Source organism: Chrysemys picta, chromosome 9 (genome assembly GCF_011386835.1).
Source record: "Chrysemys picta bellii isolate R12L10 chromosome 9, ASM1138683v2, whole genome shotgun sequence".
Taxonomy (NCBI): domain Eukaryota; kingdom Metazoa; phylum Chordata; order Testudines; family Emydidae; genus Chrysemys; species Chrysemys picta.
Genome location: NC_088799.1, coordinates 101713216 through 101737588, shown reverse-complemented (window position 1 = coordinate 101737588; position 24373 = coordinate 101713216). Strand labels below are relative to the sequence as shown.

General features: G+C 41.8%; 1 protein-coding gene across 3 annotated transcripts in view; it reads left to right on the top strand.

Moving 5' to 3' along the window:
* The window catches only part of STK26 (serine/threonine kinase 26), a 61345-nt gene that overhangs the window by 22525 nt on the left and 14447 nt on the right, over positions 1 to 24373 (top strand). For all 3 annotated transcript variants that reach the window (XM_065556766.1, XM_065556765.1, XM_065556767.1), the window contains exon 3: positions 17504 to 17734. In XM_065556766.1, the coding sequence (XP_065412838.1) occupies positions 17504 to 17734 (231 nt within the window). The remainder of the gene's footprint in view (positions 1 to 17503; positions 17735 to 24373) is intronic.

The following is a 24373-nucleotide window of genomic DNA, read 5'->3' as shown; positions in this document are numbered from 1 at the left end:
AATCTATCTTCAGTTCATGCTGGCATAACTTCAATGCAGGTAGTTAATCTCTGAGACATAGTTTAATTTCTGTTTTACAATACACCTCTACCCTGATATAACGCAACCCGATATAACACGAATTCGGATATAACGCGGTAAAGCAGTGCTCCGGGGGGGCAGGGCTGCGCACTCCGGCGGATCAACGCAAATTTGATATAACGCGGTTTCACCTATAACGCAGTAAGATATTTTGGCTCCTGAGGACAGCGTTATATCGGGGTAGAGGTGTACTTAAAAAGGGCTCTAGATATGAGGTGCACAGGATGTTTTAAACATGAATACACTAAACCTACCAATGACCCTGTAACATGGGCATTCTCTCCACTTTAGACAAGTAATGGAGGCACAAAACACTGGGCATGTCTACATGGGGATAAAAAACCTAAAGATAAAATGTCTACACAGCAATTTTTAGCCCTGCAGCCGAACCCAAGTCAGCTGACCTGGGCTGTCTGCAGTCATGCTGAGGGGCTATTATCCCCATGTAGATATGCCCACTGTGGTCACCTAAGAAGTCTGGGTTCGAACCCTGATGCTGCTACGAATCACATGGTGTGCTTTAGCCACACACCGTCCTTCCCATGCTTGCTGTAAGATACAGATAATAGATTACTACCACGTCACTGAACATTCAGCTTTGACTGTCAGTAATGAGAGAGATCAGATTGCTTTTTGTTTCTAGTTATTGGTTTGATCAGTGGCTTGCTATATCTGGAACTATGTATTAGGCAGCCACAGAGAAATATCATAGTGACTTCTTATAGCAGCAGCCAAAGTTTCCAATTTGTATTGGAGCTCTATTGTACTAGGCATGTCACAAATATAGACACATGGGCAATTTAGTTCTCTAACCAAATTGGCAAAACTTTTTGCACTTCTGGAAGCATTTTATAAAATCTTCTAAACCTTGTTTTTGAGTAATGTCTCCAAGTAGGTGAACTACAAGCTCTGGTACCTGACCACACCTACATGAGAAGGGGATTTCTGTTTCAAATAAAACCCAGGAGACATCTAAAAATCCAGAAAATGTAATCGCTTTTCTGGGCGGGGTGTGGGAAGTATTGTCAAGTCAACAGAGTGAACAAGATGGTATTTGGACACTACTCTCAGAAGAAAGAAGAACAGGAGGACTTGTGGCACCTTAGAGACTAACAAACTACTCTCAGAAGGAATCTTGTGAGAGTCTATGATACCCAGTTTTTATAAGGCTTGGAAGATGCATCCAGCTTTTGGTTTCATTAGATCAGCCTTCTCTGAGACATTTTGGAATGATCGTTCCCTTGCATTTCTGTCTGCTAGTCTTCGGTGATATTGACTTGAAAGCCATCAGGGGGGAAAGGCCATTCTCTGAAGTGCCAGTGACAGCAGCTAGTTTCAAGATGGTTCGGCTTTGGAAGATCTGCAAGGCAGCCATCCAGAGTGTATTGCGTACTTAATTAAACATTGTTCTGAGCAGAAGTCTAGCTTTCTCCCTATTGCCTGTATGGGGACGGGGTAGTTTGAGTAGTTAACCCGTGTTTTATAAAATTTATATCCTTACGCTTTTCTTAAATATATATCTTAAAAAAGGGCAGCTGATATCCCACATCCAGCTTCTTTTTAAGAACAGGAACACAATACAGTAAAAGCTGTTTTATCCGGCATGCTGGGTGGATTGGGGGGGGGGCAGTAAGTGAAAAATGCCGGTTACCTAAGAGGGAGGGAGTTTGGATGCAGCTGGGGGTTGTGGCGCGGGAAGGGATGTAGACTGCGGGCTCTGGGAGGGAGTTTGGGTGCGGGAGGGAGCTCAGGGCAGCGGGTGGGGGCATGAGAGGGGTTGCTGGATCCAGGGGGGCGCTCACCTCGGGTGGCAGGCTGTGCTGGCTGCTCCTAGGCGGAGGCGCGGCTAGGCGGCTCTGCGCACTGCCCCCTCCCCACCTCGAGTGCTAGCTCCGCAGCTCCCATTGGCTGGAAACCGCGGCCAGTGGGGGCAGCGCCTGTGGGCGGAGGCAGCACACAGAGCCGCCTGCTGCGCCTCCGCCTAGGAGCAGCTGAGACGGGGAGCTGCCCACAGTGAGTCCCCCCTGGATCTGGCGCACCAACCCGCTGCCAGCCTCGCGCTAACCGAGCTATAAACCGGAATTTCAATGAAGATCCGAAATGCCGGTTTATAGAGCTTTCCAGTTGGTGAAGTGCCAGATAAAACAGCTTTTACTGTATATTGGGGGGGAAGTTGCTAGAAGAAGGGAAGCAGAGAGGTTGGAAGATTAGCCAGTCAAGGCTCTGAAGAAGATTAGGACCTGGTCTACACTTAAGTTTTTCCGGCATAGCTATGTCTGTTCAGAATGTGAAAAAAAAATTCACAGCCCTCACTGTCATAACTATGCTGGCAAAAGCCCAAGTGTAGCTGAAGTTGTATTGGCAGAAAGTCATTTAGCCAGAATAGTTTATTTCATTGAGGGAACTGGTAGGAGCTGTACTGGCAAAATCATTCTTTTGCCAGAATAAGCTGCAGCTACACTAGGAGACTTTGCCGGCATAACACGGTTGGCAAACTCTTTCTGCTCTTCTTCACAACCTCACTCTCGCAGATGTTCTTTTCAGGGAAAGTGATGGATTGCATGGACTCCAGCCACCTTATGCTCATTCTATTCACTGTCTTAACAGGTCTGATCCTTCAGTCAATATTTCTCTGTGCAAATAAAGCTTTGTGGCATTGCGTTGGAATGCGTCGTGCAGCTAAGATTTTTAAGAACGTCTCTTGGTTAAAATACTCTCCCTCCATAAACAACAACAAAACATGGCTGAAAAGAAATACCTGAAAGACAGGGAAATTGAGAACTGGGAAAGGCAAAAGCAAGGCTGTAGCTGCATGTTGCTGAACTTAATACAACCAGTGATCTGAGACTGTATCTCAAATGATACAAGCATGTTTGGTAAGGCTTACCACCTTGTATCTCAGTACTTGGCCACAGCTGAACTGGATCCTCTGATGGCCAGCTGCCCCAGCATAGGGAAATCCTTTGGATTGTCTCCTAGTCATGGCGCATAAATTGTGTGGGCCTATGCACACTCTGGTGTAAGGGGGAATGACTGGGAGAAACCAGACATGACTGGTGCTTCCTTGTACCCTGGCCATTCCCTACTGCTGTATCCACCTATTGCTGGCTTTGGCGTATGGTGCAAGTTAGAACAGTCTCTTGGACTGTTACAGCTCACATTAGGGAACTAGATCTGCATATGATTGGGGAAGTGCAGTGGTGGTTTAAGTGACCTTTGTCTGCATAACTTCCCACCCTTCTCCACCTTGAGTTGCTCTTTGGATTTCTCCGTCACATATAAAGATGTGGGCCACTGGCTGCAGGCATTTAGCTTCTATTCTGTCAGATCCTGCAAGTAGCTAGGCACCTTCAACTCCTATTAATTCGAATGGGAGTAGAGGGTGTTCTGCATATTTCAGGATTGAGCTCGCGTGGCTGAAGTTGAAGGCCAACATTTATCAACTTTACCATTTAATTTTTTCATACTGTTCTTGGGAATGTTCAGAATTATTGTATGAGGTTACATGTTCATTTTGTTCTTCCTGGATTGCTTGAGGTGATATCTGAGGTACTGCTTACATACAGCTGCTTCCTACTTTTAAACAGATTATTTTAAGTGACTGACTCTGAAAATATATGAAAACACATCCCCAACATGGAAATGTAGACTTAAATAATTGAAGTCTAAAAATAAATACTTTTCTGTTAATGAGGAACCTATAAACTTGAGCAGACTTGACAACTTCCAGCGTTTTTGTTTACACGATACCCAAAGCCCTATTTCCCTGCTAGATTTTTTGCAGTGTATACTTCTGCTTATGACTTCAATTTGTCATCACAAATGCAGCATTGTGAGCTCTTTAGAAGGAAAGAGAGAACTTGGATACGTAGTAAAAGTGTGACTGTAAGCCCCTTGGGGCAGGGGACTGTCTTTGTTCTGTGTCAGTACAGCACCTACCACAGTGGGGTCCTGGGCCATGACTCGGGCTTTTAGGTGCTGCAGTAATACAAATAATAACAATATCTGACATACTTTACTGGAAATTCTTCCATCCTGGAAGGCTTTATGGCAACTTAACAGCTGCTAAAAAGTATTTTAGATTGCACTCCTTTACGAACTGTCCTTATTCTGCTTTGCTAAATGGATTTTTTTTGTGCAGAACGTTAGTGGTAAACCTGTATCCACAACTTTAAGGTGGGTTGAGGCAGGAAGGAATTAACTTGACAGCCATGGAGCTGACAGAATTGTGTAGAACATTTGGAAGGCAGTATTTATAGCTCGTGGATGGTGATGCATCATATCACATAGGTGGCCTGGCTCATACTTGACCCCTGAGGCTGCAGTAGGGTAAAAATTCTTTACGGCCTAAGAGGGAGTTCCACTAAACTTGAGCCAAGGAGCAAAGACCCCTACCCCTGGAGGAAGAACCTTCTTAAATGATATCTTCAGGGAAGCAGAATTGAAAGCAAGTTGCTTTCCCTTCCAAGGTGGGCTCCTGAGACAGTCTTTCCCATCTAAAAAAGAACAGGAGGACTTGTGGCACCTTAGAGACTAACAAATTTATTAGAGCATAAGCTTTCGTGGACTATAGCCCACTTCTTCGGATGCATATAGAATGGAACATATATTGAGGAGATATATATACACACATACAGAGAGCATAAACAGGTGGGAGTTGTCTTACCACCTCTGAGAGGCCAATTAATTAAGAGAAAAAAACTTTTGAAGTGATAATCAAGCTAGCCCAGCACAGACAGACAGTTAGATAACAAGTGTGAGAATACTTACAAGGGGAGATAGATTTCAATGTTTGTAATGGCCCAACCATTCCCAGTCCTTATTTAAACCGGAGTTGATTGTGTCTAGTTTGCATATCAATTCTAGCTCAGCAGTTTCTCGTTGGAGTCTGTTTTTGAAGTTTTTCTGTTGTAATATAGCCACCCGCAGGTCTGTCACTGAATGACCAGACAGGTTAAAGTGTTCTCCCACTGGTTTTTGAGTATTTTGATTCCTGATGTCAGATTTGTGTCCATTAATTCTTTTGCGTAGAGACTGTCCGGTTTGGCCAATGTACATGGCAGAGGGGCATTGCTGGCACATGATGGCATATATCACATTGGTAGATGTGCAGGTGAACGAGCCCCTGATGGTATGGCTGATGTGATTAGGTCCTATGATGATGTCACTGGAATAGATATGTGGACAGAGTTGACATCGGGGTTTGTTACAAGGATAGGTTCCTGGGTTAGTGGTTTTGTTCAGTGATGTGTGGTTGCTGGTGAGTATTTGCTTTAGGTTGGGGGGTTGTCTGTAAGCGAGGACAGGTCTGTCTCCCAAGATCTGTGAGAGTAAAGGATCATCTTTCAGGATAGGTTGTAGATCTCTGATGATGCGCTGGAGAGGTTTTAGTTGGGGGCTGAAGGTGACAGCTAGTGGTGTTCTGTTATTTTCTTTGTTGGGCCTGTCTTGTAGGAGGTGACTTCTGGGTACTCGTCTGGCTCTGTCAATCTGTTTTTTCACTTCAGCAGGTGGGTATTGTAGTTTTAAGAATGCTTGATAGAGATCTTGTAGGTGCTTGTCTCTATCCAAGGGATTGGAGCAAATGCGGTTATATCTTAGAGCTTGGCTGTAGACAATGGATCGTGTGGTGTGTCCTGGATGGAAGCTGGAGGCATGTAGGTAAGTGTAGCGGTCAGTAGGTTTCCGGTATAGGGTGGTATTTATGTGACCATCGCTTATTAGCACAGTAGTGTCCAGGAAATGGACCGCTTGTGTGGATTGATCTAGGCTGAGGTTGATGGTGGGATGGAAATTATTGAAATCATGGTGAAATTCCTCAAGGGCTTCTTTTCCATGGGTCCAGATGATGAAGATGTCATCAATGTAGCGCAAGTAGAGTAGGGGCGTTAGGGGACGAGAGCTAAGGAAGCGTTGTTCTAAGTCAGCCATAAAAATGTTGGCATATTGTGGGGCCATGCGGGTACCCATAGCAGTGCCGCTGACTTGAAGGTATATATTGTCCCCAAATGTGAAATAGTTGTGGGTGAGGACAAAATCACAAAGTTCAGCCACCAGGTTAGCTGTGATATTATCAGGGATACTGTTCCTGATAGCTTGTAGTCCATCTTTGTGTGGAATATTGGTGTAGAGGGCTTCTACGTCCATAGTGGCCAGGATGGTGTTTTCTGGAAGATCACCGATGGATTGTAGTTTCCTCAGGAAGTCAGTGGTGTCTCGAAGATAGCTGGGAGTGCTGGTAGCGTAGGGTCTGAGGAGAGAGTCTACATAACCAGACAAGCCTGATGTTAGGGTGCCAATGCCTGAGATGATGGGGCGTCCAGGATATCCAGGTTTATGGATCTTGGGTAGCAAATAGAATACCCCTGGTCGGGGTTCTAGGCATGTGTCTGTACAGATTTGTTCCTGTGCTTTGTCAGGGAGTTCACGATCCATTGTCTACAGCCAAGCTCTAAGATATAACCGCATTTGCTCCAATCCCTTGGATAGAGACAAGCACCTACAAGATCTCTATCAAGCATTCTTAAAACTACAATACCCACCTGCTGAAGTGAAAAAACAGATTGACAGAGCCAGACGACTACCCAGAAGTCACCTCCTACAAGACAGGCCCAACAAAGAAAATAACAGAACACCACTAGCTGTCACCTTCAGCCCCCAACTAAAACCTCTCCAGCGCATCATCAGAGATCTACAACCTATCCTGAAAGATGATCCTTTACTCTCACAGATCTTGGGAGACAGACCTGTCCTCGCTTACAGACAACCCCCCAACCTAAAGCAAATACTCACCAGCAACCACACATCACTGAACAAAACCACTAACCCAGGAACCTATCCTTGTAACAAACCCCGATGTCAACTCTGTCCACATATCTATTCCAGTGACATCATCATAGGACCTAATCACATCAGCCATACCATCAGGGGCTCGTTCACCTGCACATCTACCAATGTGATATATGCCATCATGTGCCAGCAATGCCCCTCTGCCATGTACATTGGCCAAACCGGACAGTCTCTACGCAAAAGAATTAATGGACACAAATCTGACATCAGGAATCAAAATACTCAAAAACCAGTGGGAGAACACTTTAACCTGTCTGGTCATTCAGTGACAGACCTGCGGGTGGCTATATTACAACAGAAAAACTTCAAAAACAGACTCCAACGAGAAACTGCTGAGCTAGAATTGATATGCAAACTAGACACAATCAACTCCGGTTTAAATAAGGACTGGGAATGGTTGGGCCATTACAAACATTGAAATCTATCTCCCCTTGTAAGTATTCTCACACTTGTTATCTAACTGTCTGTCTGTGCTGGGCTAGCTTGATTATCACTTCAAAAGTTTTTTTCTCTTAATTAATTGGCCTCTCAGAGGTGGTAAGACAACTCCCACCTGTTTATGCTCTCTGTATGTGTGTATATATATCTCCTCAATATATGTTCCATTCTATATGCATCCGAAGAAGTGGGCTATAGTCCACGAAAGCTTATGCTCTAATAAATTTGTTAGTCTCTAAGGTGCCACAAGTCCTCCTGTTCTTCTTTTTGCGGATACAGACTAACACGGCTGCTACTCTGAAATCTTTCCCATCTGTGTACGGTGGGAGTGAATGGGACGGGTGATCTTGGGACTTAACACGGAACAGGAGCACCAGCAAGCCCATACTTCACGGCCACAGCGCACAAGAACTCGGATTTCATCTCTACTTTGCTTATAGCAACATTATCAAGTCTGCACATGAACAGTCTTGGAAGGGGAAGGGTAGATGGTTCCGCTGGAAAGTCATAAAAGTTTACAAAATCCAAAGAACTAATCAATGGTCCGTATACCTAAATTTGATTAATACCAATGGAAGAGAGAGAGAGACATTCTAGTTGAGGGGTATTCTTTCCCAAAGAACAGATGGACAGAAAAGTAAATCTAAAAAAAAAATATGCATCACCTACCTAGTTTCATAGATTCTAGGACTGGAAGGGACCTCGAGAGATCATCGAGTCTAGTCCCCTGCCCTCATGGCAGGACCAAATACTGTCTAGCCCATCCCTGATAGACATTTATCTAACCTACTCTTAAATATCTCCAGAGATGGAGATTCCACAACCTCCCTAGGCAATTTATTCCAGTGTTTAACCACCCTGACAGGAACCTTTTCCTAATGTCCAATCTAAACCTCCCTTGCTGCAGTTTAAGCCCATTGCTTCTTGATCTATCCTTAGAGGCTAAGGTGAACAAGTTTTCTCCCTCCTCCTTATGACACCCTTTTAGATACCTGAAAACTTCTATCATGTCCCCTCTCAGTCTTCTCTTTTCCAAACTAAACAAACCCAGATCTTTCAGCCTTCCTTCATAGGTCATGTTCTCAATACCTTTAATCATTCTTGTTGCTCTTCTCTGGACCCTCTCCAGTTTCTCCAAATCTTTCTTGAAATGCGGTGCCCAGAACTGGACACAATACTCCAGTTGAGGCCTAACCAGGCCTATTGTTTCTGTGAACAATACTAACATAATGCAAGGAGCTTAAAGAGAAGCTTCTCATGAAGAAAAGAGCTCCCAAGCTCTGCTGAAGATCTCTTCAGTCTCATCCTTAGGCCAGTTGTACGTCACACTTTTTTGCCAATGTAGCTGTATTGGTCAGGGTGTAATGAGGTCTGATTTTGAGACACAACTGTACTGGCAAATACCTTAGCGTACATGTGGTTATACTGGCAAAACTACACTTTTGCAAACTTACTTGGGGGGTGAAGGTGAGGAGGGCTCAAATAAACTGTGTTTTTGGCAGCATCGTTTTGCTAGTATAGCCTGTCCAGATGAGAAGCATTTTGCTCGCATAATATTTTGGTATATCTAAACTGGCAAAGCCTTTCAAGCATAGACCTGGTCTTAGTGGAAAGTGTCCCTATGGATTTTATTTACTTCTGCCCTGATCAGTGGCAAGGAACACAATGACTAACATGGAGCTAAGCACACAGATCAAACTATTTGTCAGTTTCTGTCCCCTTCCAATGAGTTAGGTTCTTATGGTATTCTCTCTGTATGAAAGATGCACATTCATGCTCCTCTTACTCCAAATGTGATGAAAAATAGTACAAGTCATGTAATAAGAGCAGGCTTTCATTTTGTACCTGTGACTCTGCCAGATTCCATAGTGTCCCGATCCTGGGGAAGATTTGACAGCAAGATTGAGGGTTGGAAAATTCCATCAGAATTTTTAGCCTTCTAGAACCAGAAGAAACAAAGCTTCATGATTATCAGCTTGCTTCCTAAGGGGGAACAATTTGGCAAGCTGGGATTATCACACAATCATATTTCTTTGCAAGTTAGACTGCGCATTTTAATAAACTGTTGGATTTTTTTCATAATAGGAGGAATGCTGCTTTTTAAAAAGAAAACCAGAACCTGTGACCTGTATGTCTGGGGTTTTAGAGAAGTAGAAACCAGAGAATTTAATTTAAAAAAAAAATTAGTTTCTTAGACATTATACCTCCTCTTCTGTCTTCTGTCATACATGTTCTATTTATATTGGCATGGACTGAAACTATGGTAAATGTCCTGTGCTTTCTTCCTTGGTCCCAGTAGTACTAGGAACTGATTTTCTGACACACATTGCTTATGCAAAATACATTCCTGGTTAGCAGCATTGGGGTAATTGACTTTTGGTGTTTAGAAATATCTTGTGAAAGAGTAATTACATTTTGATTATAAAACTGTATTCCAAATATATTAAATTTATAATCTAGCATGAATACATTTAATTCAAACTGAAATTTAGAAGGAATATCTCAGATGCTATGAATATACATGGGGGGGGGGATAGCTCAGTGGTTTGAGCATTGGTCTGCTAAACCAAGGGAACTGGCGTAAAAATCTGTCTGGGGATTGGCCCTGCTTTGAGCAGGGGGTTGGACTAAATGACCTCCTGAAGTCCCTTCCAACCCTGATATTCCAGGATTCTAAATCTTGAATTTCAGTAGCTGTCAGAGTTTTAAAGGACACGTAATGATCTGAATTTTAGAATGTTTTTGAAAGTATCAGCTTAAGAACTGCTTTACTATCTAGGATTAATGAGGTTAACACTGTGGAAAACTATTGCCCAGATCCTTGGCATTTGTGTTTCTTGATAAATATATTGGTGTCAATTGACTTTTGACCGGGAGAGCAGCTAGTTGTTTACTGACAACTGTTTATGTTGCTTGGAGAGGCTTAAGAGCTTGAATTCCTCTGGAGCTTGTCAAGAAGGTGATAGTGTGCATGGCCATACATCTGGAACATTGTGTAATAGCAGGAGTTGTTAGGCATGGAAAGAAGGTTTGGAGAAGTAAATAGAAAAGATTGCAGCATGGAGGCACATTTACTTTACATCATGAGGCATTTGACTTTTTCCAGAAATGTACCCCAAATCTAGAAGCTGCTTTTTCTAGTCTATTGTGAGTTTGTTTGTTTTTCCTTGCTTTTAACAAGTTGATAGGGAAAGGTTGCTAGCTTCATCTAGCCATGGTCTGGTTCACAGGTCCATTTCAAGTAGTCTTGTTAGTAGGTGGAGACACCTCCCTTCTTTGAACTCTTGTGCACTTGGTGAAGATAGCCTATTTTAATTCATTTGGACTGCTTCCCTTTAGAGATTTGTTGTGTGGGTTGTCTTCCACGCCACACTTCTATGTACTGTCAGTGAAGGGAAACTTACTAAGCAACTGTTCTCTGAAGTGCAGTATACTGGAATTGCAATAACTGAATGAAGCAGAATACTGTCCTTCCAAGCACTGAGGCCTGGAGCTGTGCTATCTCCAGCTGTTGCCTTGTCTGATCTCCTGAGCAAAAGCAGGGTCTTAGCTGGCCAGTTCTAGACTGATGGGAGTTCCCCCTCCTCCACCCACAAGAGGAAGCAAAACCAAGGTACTTCAGGAAATGGTGTTGGTGATTCAGTAGATCACAATCTCTGAGGCCAAACAGATTTTCTAGCATGATGCTAGGCAGGTCTCTTTTGTGAGACAGAAAGTAGAAGTCTTGACTACTTGTGGTACAAGTCTGGGTTTCAGATGGCTCTGAGGAAGAACAGTGTTTTGTAGATAAGCCGCACACTATTAATGGTCTGGTAGAACAATATTATAATCTTCTCTCCTAAGCAGTCTCTTCCCATGTTTCATCCTCATAGGTCACCATAATATGCAAGTGATCTGACCCTAAAATGCATGGGAAGGCAGTTGGAGTGCCAGTAGAAAAATGTCAGGCTGAGTCTGACTGGTTCTGATAGGGAAATTTTGAAGTTCTATGCCATGGCTGTACTGAAGGGGAAGAAGGACTTCTTCACTTCAGCTGTAGCCAATGCAAAAATGTGGATCAGCTAAACTGTTCCAGATGGCTAGCCTTGTTAATCCAGGTTGTCTCCGCTTGGTAACAACCAAGTATTCAACATTAGTGGAAGTATTTAAGTTGCTGCATGCGTAAGAATACTTCGATCCAGAGTGAATGTCTTTGTGGTAGGATAACACTATTGAGGGAGGGGGAAAACAGCAGGTGATGCTCACAGTGATCTTGGAAAGTGCCTGGGGAGCTTCAGAAAGCTGGACCCTTATCTTTTTTTGGCTGGTGCTGAACCTGATATTGAAGGGAATTTTTGTGATCCCTCTCTGAGGGCAATGAGTAAGTATTGCTTAAGAGGATGATGATCATCCTCTACTGAAGAAACCATCTCTTGATGTTAACGTCTCTTCAATCTCTTTACTCTCTTGAATCCCCTTTTTGGAGGGAAGGTTATCAAGGATTTGTAGTGAGGCAGCTTTAGTTGTACATCAAGTCTCGGGTTTGTGACCCATTCAGTCTGGTGTTAAACTTGTCTGTGATACAGAGCTTCTTAGTATTGGGTGATCAAGCTTCTGTGTTGATTCTCTCATGCTCTGTTTTTGTCAGGTCACTGAGATAGTAGACACATTCTACTGCATTGCCTCCAATGTCCAGGTGACACCCAGCTCTGTCTCCATTTTGTCAGGTTCTGCCATTTGAATGCCTTAGGGGGAGCACTGGTGAACTCCATTCACCTCATTGCTTCACCTGTGTGGATCATAATGCAAGACTGGGGCTCTTAGGGTGTGATTGCAACTCCGTTATGGATGGTGTAGGTTATCTGACGGACTCAGCCCAGACAAGACTCAGATGTGAACTAAGGAGTTGGTAATATTTATACAGAGTTTTTCATCCCTCAATCACAAAAGAGCGTCAGCATTGTTTTACAGATGGGAAATGGAGGCACAGAGGTGAAGTGACTTGTGAAGATTGCCTCATTATAGAAGGAGTTTGTCTGCTGTCTGTTTAGATGAACCTAAAGTTGCACTGGTGGAAATCTTTCAGCAACTTCTCTAGTATGGACCCAACTCTAGTTCTTGGGCCAATGGGCATCAGATGATTTTTTTTAAATGTGTGTATAATTATATTGTGCACCAGAGTTCTGTTTGAATTCTGTGTTCTCATATGGCAGCCCAGACTGGCTGATGTCTCCTTCCAGCTGGTGGAGTTAGGAAAATGGCTTTTCCTGCTGTAAAGGATTTGCTATCTGTCAGTCTCTCATGGGCAAAATAAAACTTCTGCTAACTGCTCTGAGGCCTAGGCTATTTCCTTTCTCTTTCAGATTCTAAAACTTACTGTGTCAGCTGTCTTCTTCCAAAATATCTAAAGTATTTACATTATAGACTGATTCCCTGCCAGAGACTATCTTTTTGAGTTACAAGAGTACAAAACAAGTGAGTGTCACTATTTTGTGACCAGATGAGACTTTCACGGAAATCTAGACTTCAGATATTCCTGTGCAAAACGTACATCTTTTGTATCCTAGACATAACCCACTGGAAATAGAAATATGAATGGAACCTTAATTATAAAATAGAGAACATTTGCATTGTGATAGTCAAGTGAAATAAGACTGCCTGCTTGGATGCAGAAGTCCAAGGTTAAAATTGATTTTTTTTATCCACAGACTAAATATAATACAAGTTTTCCTATTCTGTCTTGCCACTGTGCCTCCTTGACCTTGCTTGTCGACTTCCAGGCATAAGTAGGCAATTCATTCTTCATGGCCACCTAATCCTTGGAATCTGAAGTAGCTTTTACTCATTCAAACCTGCTTGCTAGGTACTAGGCGGACAACCCAGCTTGTTTCATGTAAGGTGTCCGATCCATTAGACTCAAAGCTGCATGTGTACACAGCTAAACCCCTGATGGTAGGGACTGTGACACTTAGAAGTGCTTGCCATACAGTGAAATACCTTCACCAGGAGCTATCTGCCTCCTGGCTGGGTGGAAGGTGGCTTCGGGGTTCCTCCCACTACTGTTTCTGCCTCCTGCCAAGCAGGTGAAGGAGGCTCCCAGCTCCTGCTGTTGGCACACTTCTTTCTGAGGCTCTCCTTCTCCCTTTGTGGTGGTGCTGCTGCTGCAATCTGGAAAACAGGTGGAGAGAATTAAGGGAAGGAGAAATTTTGTTGATGGATTGGGTGGGAAACTATAACAAAAAAACAAAATTACAACACCTGGGAAGCTAATGTGTTCTTGTTCCAGTTTCTTACTTAAAAATAAAATGTAGTTCATTTCTCATGTCACCAGTCTCAGTTTGTAGGAAATTTGGCAGACTGGGTACACTACACTAGTGCACTCAAAGCGGGTCTCTACCAAAAAAAAACAACCTGGTAATCACTGGGTTAAATCTGTCAGTCAACTAGAATACCATCAGTTGTTCCTGACTATCACCATATTTACTTGAAAGTACCAAAAAGAGAAATTTTAATCAAGTACTTTTAAAAAGAAATATAGACCTAGTTATTATGGTTCACTCAGTGTTTTACCATCATAAGACCAAATAATTGTGTCCAGCAGGGGGAGACAAAGAACAATTCTCATCAGAATAAAAATTAAAATAAAGTATTTATATATATAGAGAGAGAGAGAGAATAGGGAAACTGGTTTATATGCCTCTTCAGCAACAATGATGAGGCACAGGACTTCCCTGAAATCTCAGAATAAGCGCTGATCCCATTTTCATCCACCAAATATTCCTTTACTCAAAAGCCTGGACTTCCTCCTCCCTCACGATATCTATCTTAGGTTAAGATTATAACAAAAATAATATTCAAACAACTTTCACTGTGGCTCATGGGAAGCCCTGAAGGCAGTCCTTGCAATAGGGTTCCTGACATGCCACTTAAAGCCTTTTCCTAAGTTGGCTACACTGATAATACTGGCTTATACTTTGTGGCCACCTAGTAACAGGTCCCGTACAGAGTTTTAGAAATGCGGCGTTTCTTAGTCACATTAAAGGAGCTGAAATCTTTGTGAAACCTGCATGAGAACCCATATTTCTAACAGAAATATGCATGTAGACAAACCACCGCCACCAACCCAATTTAAGAGGCAAACTACAGGACTTCCTATTCCATGTAGCAATAGATGAGTGCATGGGGTTTTACAGGCAGATATAGTGATGATGTCCTGGCCCTGTGGAACTTGCAGCCTAAACTTGGACACAAAGGACAGAAAACCACGGAATAATAAGAGGGTGGAAAAGATACAGGTATACGAAATAAGGCTGCAGCTGGTCAAAGTGGGAGATAAAATCTTAGGGTGACCAGATGTCCTGATTTTATAGGGACAATCACGAATTTTGGGTCTTTTTCTTATATAGGCTCCTATTAACCCCCCCACCCCCATCCCGATTTTTCACACTTGCTGTCTGGTCACCCTATAAAACTGCTGCTTGCAAATTGCTTTTTAAATCTAATATAGAACTAAACTCCTTTTTGATGCTATCAGCATTTATATCTAAATGGAAATGCATTTTTACATGCTCCAGATTTTATCTCTTTTTGTAAATTTTAGATTCACCTGTATTTTTAGTCATGGATTCGTGCTGACAGGCTTTGAAGAAGTGAGTTTTTCAGGAGGGATGTGAATCAGAGGAGGATGGTGATTTGATGTACCAAGTAAAAGGGGTAAAAAGTGATGAGTGTGGAAGAAAACTAAGGCAGCGGCTCAATGGGAAGCTTGTCCAGAGCATTTTACCCGTTGACACCTTAGTCCTTGGTCTCTGGTTTAGTGTTTCTTCTGCAACAGAGGATGGCCTTATTAACATCCAGAGAGGTTTTGAATGGGAGTAAATGGGGCCTCCTTTCTCCTTTTCATGGATTCCTTAGTCTCCATATTATAGTAATCTGATAACTGATCAGAAAGAAATATGCATTGTGTGAAAAATTGGACTGTGGAAATCACTGCCATAGGAAGTGTACCAAGAATGTAGCAAGGTTCAAAAAAGGTTTGAACATTTATAGGGATAGCAAGAATATCCAGAGTTGTCATTATTAGTATCCCTTTGAAAATGTTGTCTTTAAACCTCATGCTTTCAGGCTTACCCTAGTAGTTAGAGATTGCTTCTGTCCACACTGCCATTGGGGGTGAGCTTCCCAACCCAGGTAGACAGACTTGTGTTAGTGGGGCTTGCGCTAGCAAGCTGAAAATAACTGTGTGGATGTTGTGACACTGGCAGAGGCTCTGGCTAGCCCCACAGGCTCGTCGGACCAAGGGGTTGGGGTGGGCTTGAACTTGGGTGGCTCTTCTGAGCCTCCACTGGTGCCACAAAATCTGCAGCTATTCTTAGCATGCCAACTTGAGTCTTGCTAGCATGAGTCTGTCTATCCAGGTTGGGAGTCTTGCTCCCAGCTGCAGTGTAGACATACCCTTAGGGACCAGGATGAGACCTCTTGTGGGGAGGCAGATTATACAACATCTGCCTACTGCAGGTTTTGCACCTTCCTCTGAAGCACCTGTTGCTGGCCACTATCAGAGACAGGATGCTGGACTAGATGTTATAGTTCCTGCTCCAAAGAGTTTACAATCTATCTTTGTTCTGTGTTTGCTCCTAGCACAGTGGGGACCTGGTCCATGACTAGGGCTATATAGGCTTTATGGTAATAAATAATAACAGACAGGCCTTGGGTGTGATCCACTATGGCAATTTCTATGTTCACCAAAGAGAGAGGCTTTGCCTCACGACCACATCTAAATGCTTTCTGTAAGACTGTCACACCTATGCATGGGAGCACCCAAACGGCCTCCAGCATGTGAGAAGCAACAGACAGTGCAGTTGTTGGTCACCACAGCACTATCTCTTGAAGCCCTGCTGTAGTTTTGTATGGCTGGCTAGGAGAAAAGTCTCCAGTCACTTTTCCACAAGCACCCAATGCTTCAGATTTGGTTGACTGACAAGAAAACATGGCCATCCCAGTGTTTGGACTGTGATCTTATTCTGACTTAATGAAATGTTGTTGGGACTATCTGAAGATATCCTTCTTATTCTGTTTTTGGTGATTGTACTGGCAATCTACTTTTGGGTTTTTTTTAGTTTGTCTGTGACTTGGTTGTATGTTTAGTTTTGTTCTCAAGTGCAATATAAAATGTCACTCTTGCACCCAGTTTAAAGACTCAGAACTAAGACTAAATAACTATCTCAAAGACAAGAATATAGTGTAATGCTGTGGTCTACCTTGTGTGAAATCTAGATGTGATCATTCAAAGTAGCACTAGTCTAGTCAAAAATAAATATATATGGAGATAGGTATATCTCATAGAACTGGAAGGGACCTCAAAAGGTCATCGAGTCCAGCTCCCTGCCTTCACTAGCAGGACCAAGTACTGATTTTTGCCACAGATCCCTAAGTGGCCCCCTCAAGGATTGAACTCACAACCATGGGTTTAGTAGGCCAATGCTCAAACCACTGAGCTATCCCTTACCCTCTGGTGCTACCTGTTGTCTGAGACTGGAGATGATGATTTTGGTTCCTGGTTCCCTTTGAAGCTAGTAGAGAATAGCCTGATCTGGCTAGAAACATATACACTGGGGCCATGTATCCTACCTGCATCAGATGTGCTTTGTTCCATATATTGGCATGATCTTGTTTAAGTTCATTGCAGTGGTAGACTGTCCTGAAGGCAGTTCCCTTTTTATTTTCCCAGATATTGATGATAGCACTTCTACTTGCCCTGGACTTCTAGACTTTTTCCCCAGCCTGTTGCATGACTATACCGTTGGAAATTCACATAGTGCCAACACTTCCTTTCACTTTAGGGGATGCTTTGTGAGGAAATTCAGAGGTTAATTTTCCTGCCTGCCTGGCTCCTTCCTGTCTGTTGCTTATAGGAGCAGATGATTAGGCCCTTGCCTTTAATGCACAAGATATACTGTAATTTAGTAGGTCAACAGAAGTTAAGCTTAATTTTCTGATAACAGTGTATTAATGCATAGCAATACCACATAACTTGACCAATGCTAGTGGCGGGGGAATGTGGGTGATCTGCTTTTTGGGGAATGAGGAGGGTTAGTCTGTGACAATAAGTAAAACAACTTGTTTACAATCTTTCCTTTCCTTTCTTTTTTTCTAGAACTATAGAGCAGACCCGGAAGAACTGTTCACAAAATTAGAACGCATTGGAAAAGGCTCATTTGGTGAAGTCTTTAAAGGAATTGATAATCGAACGCAGCAAGTGGTTGCTATAAAAATCATAGACCTTGAGGAAGCGGAAGATGAAATAGAGGACATACAGCAAGAGATAACGGTCTTAAGTCAGTGTGATAGTCCTTATGTAACAAAATACTATGGCTCGTATTTAAAGGTAATGTATACCATTGCTCCAAGTTCACTGGGGAAGTCTTATCCTGTCTTTTCATTGTTTTGAAAGCCGCAATTTAAGAAAATTCAAAGTTAAAGAAGCACTGTCCTGTCAACTGGAATTTTTTTGGAAAAAAGACTAATAAGTTTTCTGGCAGTGGATAAAGCACCTTATCAGTATTCCGCTGTGGGTCTTCTTTCAGGTTTTCTGATCCTGCTGCCAATGTTTTTTGAAGGGTCTTTTGGAATGTCCCAGAGCCACAGTAAAAAAAAAAAAAAAAATGTGCTGGGGCTTGCCGCCCCCCAACAACTTTGGGTTGTCTACAGGTGTCTCCCCTTTCATCGACCTTGGCAGGCAGCACTACAACACTGAAACTTCCTTCCCACTTCCTCTGTATCTCCCAGTGAGTGATGCTCCTGCCTGTCCCCCGACCCCGTTTCTCTTCCCCTCTCGCCCCCCATATACTTGTCTCTCTGCCTGGCTGCTCTTGCTGCAGGAGTTGGCTTTGAGACAGAAGATCGCTACTATCTCACCCAGGCCAGGATTCTGGGTCCTGTGAAGGGAGCTGGGCAGAGGATCTCTCCTGCTCCTACTGTTGCACTTGGCCTCTGGGATTCTTTGCCCCATATAGGGGTCTCACATTCCATGGCCCTGTAGGGGCTCTCTCAGATGTGTTCCTTCTCTCCCCAAGCCACTTGTTCATTTGGTCTGGTGCTCGGGAAGAAAAGATGCCCTCATAGGCAAAATTTTGATGCTACAGAAGCTCTGTTGTTACAGGTAAATACTAATCAAAGTTTTAGGAAGAGTGTGTACATGAGTAGTGCATGGGTGCTGTTTTCAGCTAGTGCGTGAGACAGGAAGTGACCATTAGCAAAACAGCAGAACTATCTATACACAAAGTGCTGTCAAATGCACAAAATAAACAAACTAGAGGAAAGTTAGGGAAATCTCTCTTCTGCTTACTTTTCAGATTTACTAAATGTTACTTAGTGACCTATAATAGGTACAAAATTTTTAGACAGAAATGGGATGTTTTTGTTTTTGTTTTTAATGTTACCAAGGTCATTTTTAAGACTGAAGCCATTGGCAGCATTCTAAAGGAGTGCTCTTTTTAGTAAAGCCAGCAGGTTAGCTCAGACTCTGTGTTTAGGGCATTCTTGAAATTCAGATTGTTCCAAAGACAGTAACTGGTTTCTTCGAGATGTTGCATTATTGTATGAGCTCTGTCTCTTTTTAAGAGCGTTGATATAGGAGCAGGTTACTTGGAGAACTAGTTCTTACGTAGTGTTCAGGTTTTTTCTTTTGGTTTAAATTGCCAAAACATCCTAATCTAACTTGCCTACTAAATACCTATGGCTTTTAAAAATCGTGTACGCCAAGGAGCTGATGCTCGGTTTGACCCAAAGATAAAGCCTTGGCTGTTCCCTATTCCATGGGCTTGTTTTCCCCCATCAGAAGTGGATACACGTCATCAGTATGGTTGTCTTCAGCTGCCTTGTTCTTAAAGGGTGTAATTACTGGTGTATAGCAATAAGGCTCCGAGCTTGCCTACTCATGCTCTGTTGTCTTAGCAGCAGCAGGTTCTTCCCCCAACTGGCTGTGAATCCAGCTGGGAAAGCCCCCATTAGAGCAATTTTATGGGTACTGGTGTAGCAGTCTGCCCCCAGTTCCTTATTTCCCCTATATCCTGAGTATCATCCAGCCGTGAATCTGCCAAACTTAGTCTTCTGAGCTTTAGGCACCCAGAAGGCCAGATGTTTGCCCTGAAGAGCAAACAGATAAAGATAAGTGTGTTGGTGAAAATACTCTACTTTTGAGTCCTGTGCCAGATTTCTCCATGGTGCATAGTTTTCACAAACTCTAAACATAGAAATAATTTACTTTAAAAAGTTAGTTTTGTAAGCCATGAATATACAAAGAGTTTGGAGAGATGTATCTTTTTGTACTAATGCTATTTTTTTTAAAAGTAGGTATTAGGGGAAAAAACATACCCCAGATCTGGGAAAGCTAAATATGATTTATACTTCTATATTCATGAGCTTTAAAAAAAAAAAAATGTAAACACACCCATCACTGTTGAAGTAGCCTTGAAGGGTCTAACTCAAACTTGTCCTAAGCATTGTTACTCAAGTCTTTCACACTTTAAAAAGCAACAGAGAGTCCTGTGGCACCTTATAGACTAACAGATGTATTGGAGCATGAGCTTTCGTAGGTGAATACCCACTTCGTCAAACGCATGGGTCTATAAGGTGCCACAGGACTCACTGTTGCTTTTTACAGATCCAGACTAACACGGCTACCCCTCTGATATTTCACACTTTAGTATCTTCCTCTTTTCACACAGTAGTATAAAGGGGGGCGGGGGGAGGATTTTCCCTCAATGCTCTAGCAGTTGTAAACTTTTGGCTGGAATTAGCTTAATATTTTTATTACAAAAATTGCTGGCAAATACAGAACTACTATTGCAGCAATATTTTCCTTTCCAGCTTGAGTGCCTTCAGTTTTCCATTACTATAATGACTCAGTAAATTCTGAAGTCTTTAAAGATTAATCCTAGCCTAATAGCTGCTTTTCAGACTTCCTAAATTCTCTTCAGGAAAAAATAAACTTCTCTATATTGTCTGAAGGGTTTTTTGTAGTTTGGTTAATGTCTAGCTCCTTCTTGAGAAATTCCTTTAAGAATGGGGTCAACAAAGATCTTCCTCATCCAGCTTGACTAGCATGATCAGTGGCTTCACGGGCTGACTGCTCCCTGCAGTTAGATGAGTAAATCCATCTATAGATGTGTGTGAGAGAGAGACTGTTACCTTAAAGGGACTCCGTCAATACAATTTTTGTTTAAAATTAACAAATTTCAGAAGAAAAGCTCTGATAGGACCCCTTAAATGATATCTTGGTTTAGAAAAAAAAATTAAAGGTTTTGTTAGTCCCCAACTACTAATTACAGGGATCTTTTTAGTGGGAGAAAGAAAGTTACTGGCAGTGGCATAGAGTGGGCACAGTGTTGCCAAATGGATTAAACATTTTTTTCTACTTTTTAATTTTAGTAATTACAGGCGTTTTTAGAAGGAAACGAGACTTTCATACTGATCTTTTTAAATGACTTGGTATCTGCCACAGATCATTGTCTTATTCCAAAAATGGCTGTTGTGCCAGAAAAACCTTGGTGAGATTGTGCTTTTCTGATGCTTTAGATAGCTATGCCGGGGAACTATGAGACACAGTAAAATGCTTGTGGTTGTAAACTAAAAAGGATTTTGTATGTAAAGGTCTAAACAAACCTTAAAGCAATGTAAATATGTTTTAACACCTCTTGTTGCAACAAGGGTGATATACTGGCACCATGGAAGCCAATGAGGCAAGGATTTCACCCAAAGCATTGAAATAATGTTATCACAAGAATCTGTGTTGATGAAAATTATATTAATTTTGTATTTAGAGATCAGCAGAAATAATCCTGGAAACCGAAGTTTTATTTTGGACCTTAAGCTTTAGCACTGTATTCGTGTTCTTACTAAACTGAAAGGTTGAGTTCCCCTTACCCCCACACTTGCTGTTTTCTTCTAAATCCAGAAAAAAAAAAGACTAAATTGACCATTATTCGAGTTCCCTAATAAAGAGAATAATGCCATAGTGTATCCAGTCTCTGACTGGGAAGGTTCTGAATACGTGGATGTCCAGTAGAACCATAGAGGGTAGGGTCTTTCTAGCCAATCCACCTTCCTTCAAGTCATGCCTATGAAATAGATGGTAATCTAAACTGGTTTCTATTTTAAAATGTGTTTTTTTTTTCCTTCTTAAAGGTGAAAACTGCTAACATTAGAAGTTCCTTGTATGTTGGGGTTTGTCTGTATTAAAAAGCTTGCACCAATGAAATTGAAGTGTTTTAAAAACTGCAGTGAACACTCCTAATGTAGATGCATTTAAACTGGCTTAATTCACACTTTAACAGGTTCAGCTTAGTTCAGTAATACAGACCAAGTCTTGGTCCCTAGATGCTATTCGAAAAATGTTGCAAATGACATAAGCAAGGGTCCTAACACTTCGTGGGCTTGCTGTCACTTCCATTCCCATAGAAAAAGGGGAATTGAGTCTGGGCGACTGGGATGAACAGTGAGAGAACTAACTGCAGATGAGTTCCCTTTTTCTCAGAGAACACAGAATTTTGCCTCTGTCCTGCAACCTTGTGTGATTGCTTTATAATAAACCTAACTATTGGGGATCATTTTTTTTTTTTAATTTTTTTTTAATCCTTCTCACCTCTCATCCTCCGTGTACTTAGATTTTAAGCTTTTTCTAAACAGGCATCTTCTCTTCTGCACTGGATCCCTTACAGTGGTTTTTTTTGCAGCTCGGGAGGCAGAACCAGACTTGTGACTGGCAGGAAGGGAGTGGCCCACCTCTGATTGCGCTGCCGGTTTTATCTTGTTAGCTGCAATTACGTTTTTCCAGACTCTTCCTGCTGCAGAGCAGAAACTGAAACGAAAACGGGTGTCTTTATTCATACGATTTGACTTACTGTATTTTAAACTTTTGCTGGGCTACGTACACTCTTTCTATAAGCTCCTCTTATACTGAGTTAATGGGCTGCACACGGTCTACAGCTTGCATGTCAAACTGAAAGTATGGACAGATGACCACCAGTCTTGTTTTTAAACTTGTCTAACTATTATACATTTTAGTCTTTAAAACTACGAGTACAAGATAAGATCTGCTTCCTTCGTGACTCTTGAGGTGAAATTGAATCCAGTTTCCAGACATTGTGACAAAGGAGCAGACCCTTAAACAACCCAACATTTTTGAAGTAGAAACAGTTGTCTTCATCTGAATGGTTACTCATTAATTTTCCTTGAAACATGGAGAAAAACTTCTAGTTGCTATTGAGTTAACCATAACAGTTTGAAATCCTAGTTGTTTTTATTAAACTTTTAGTGGTGCCCTCATTGTCCTTTGAAAGTTTGAACTAGTCTCTAACTATGATGAGCGAGATCATTAGTCTGTCCCTAATGTATCTAGGATGACTTCAGATCATTTACTCAAATACTGCATTGTAATGAAGAAGCAGAGTAAAAGTTGTGCACTTTCATAACGACTTTCTCACTTTCTGATCCATGAATGCTTAATTGTGCAGCCTCCCAGCTGTATTAACAAAGTTTTTACATGTAATAAGTTTTAAATTTGTAATATAATTTTAGCCCTTTATATGATGGTGTAGAGTAGATTACAGGGGTTGAATTTGTCTGGTAACCAGTACTTTTCCCTGGGGGCTGCAGATCTAAGCTTTCATTGTATTATTAAAAAAAAAAAAAGAGAGAGAGATTCAAGCACTTATGATTGTAGCGAGAACCTTCCAAAGTGGACAGTGTAAAACAATGCAGTGAAGGCTCCCTGAGAGGAAGACAGCTGAAAAATAGACCGCTGAGAGGTGTCTGTCATCTCAGTGAGGCTTTTCCTGAAGCCTGATCATTCAAATGTCAAAATTATAAACTATCCCTTCTAATCAAAGCCTGCAAGAAAGAGGGAGAATAGTCCTGTAAGAGCTACAAGTCTGCATGTAGCATTTTCTTAGCAATGCAAGCAGACGAAGCTTGGGACAGTGCCTCCACTTATTCAGTCTGACCCCTGTAGATATAAATCTTCTCTGGAGCTAGATGATTCTAAAATATTTGCTTGATGGTGTTTCTCCTCCCACCAACCCTCATGTTGGAAGTTAGAAATCAAATGTTTGATTCTGTAGTTCCTATCATGGCCAACACTTACTCATTTTTATTCGCGACTAAGACCAGCTCTAAATTATCTGCAGTTATTACTGGTTTAATTTGTAGTATTATTATTTACACTTGTAGGAGCACCCAGAGACTCCAGTCACAATTGAGGCCTCGTTGTACTAGCTGCAGTACAAGAACATACAAGGACATGCCTCTTGCCCCACAGCATGTGCATATGCATGCGCTTTCTATATGTATATATTTTCTTGGCCTAAAATAGCTGGAAAGAAGGATTCTCGTATGCCTGGGTGAAAATTAGACATGCTCAGTTATACTGTATAGTAGTGATTTCTTTGCGACATTATTTTAAAAACACAGCACTTATTCATTTTCGCTATTCAGTGTTTTCAAATAACAGTAAAATCCATCCAAACATATCTGTGAGACCACAGTGTTTGCCTGAAATTTGAGTTCATTACAAGTTTTTTCCCAACTTACAAAGTTGGGCTTTATGAATAGTGCTAAAATTAGCGAGCCCTTCCCTGCTGATCTCATAATATTGGAATAGACTTGTAACATAAATGCTGGGTTTTTTTTAAATTCAGTATGTCTTAACAAAATGTACCCTGTTCAGTAACTGGACATGGTGCATTCAAAAACTGCACCTTTATTTGCTTGTTGGGTTTCCTTTAGGTTTTTATAAATTTTCAGGAAATGGAGTAAGGGAAAAGCCAACATTGAGCATAGAAAGGCTTTTGAAAGTAATGATATCATAAACTGGAACTGTATTGGGCTAGTAAATGAATTGCTTGAGATTTACACAGCATACTGTAATATTGTAAATTGACTTATTTTTGTTGTTTTCCTACTAATGGTATGGTTTTTTAATCAGAATGTACTGGGTATCTTTCTTCACCATCCCAATATTTACAAG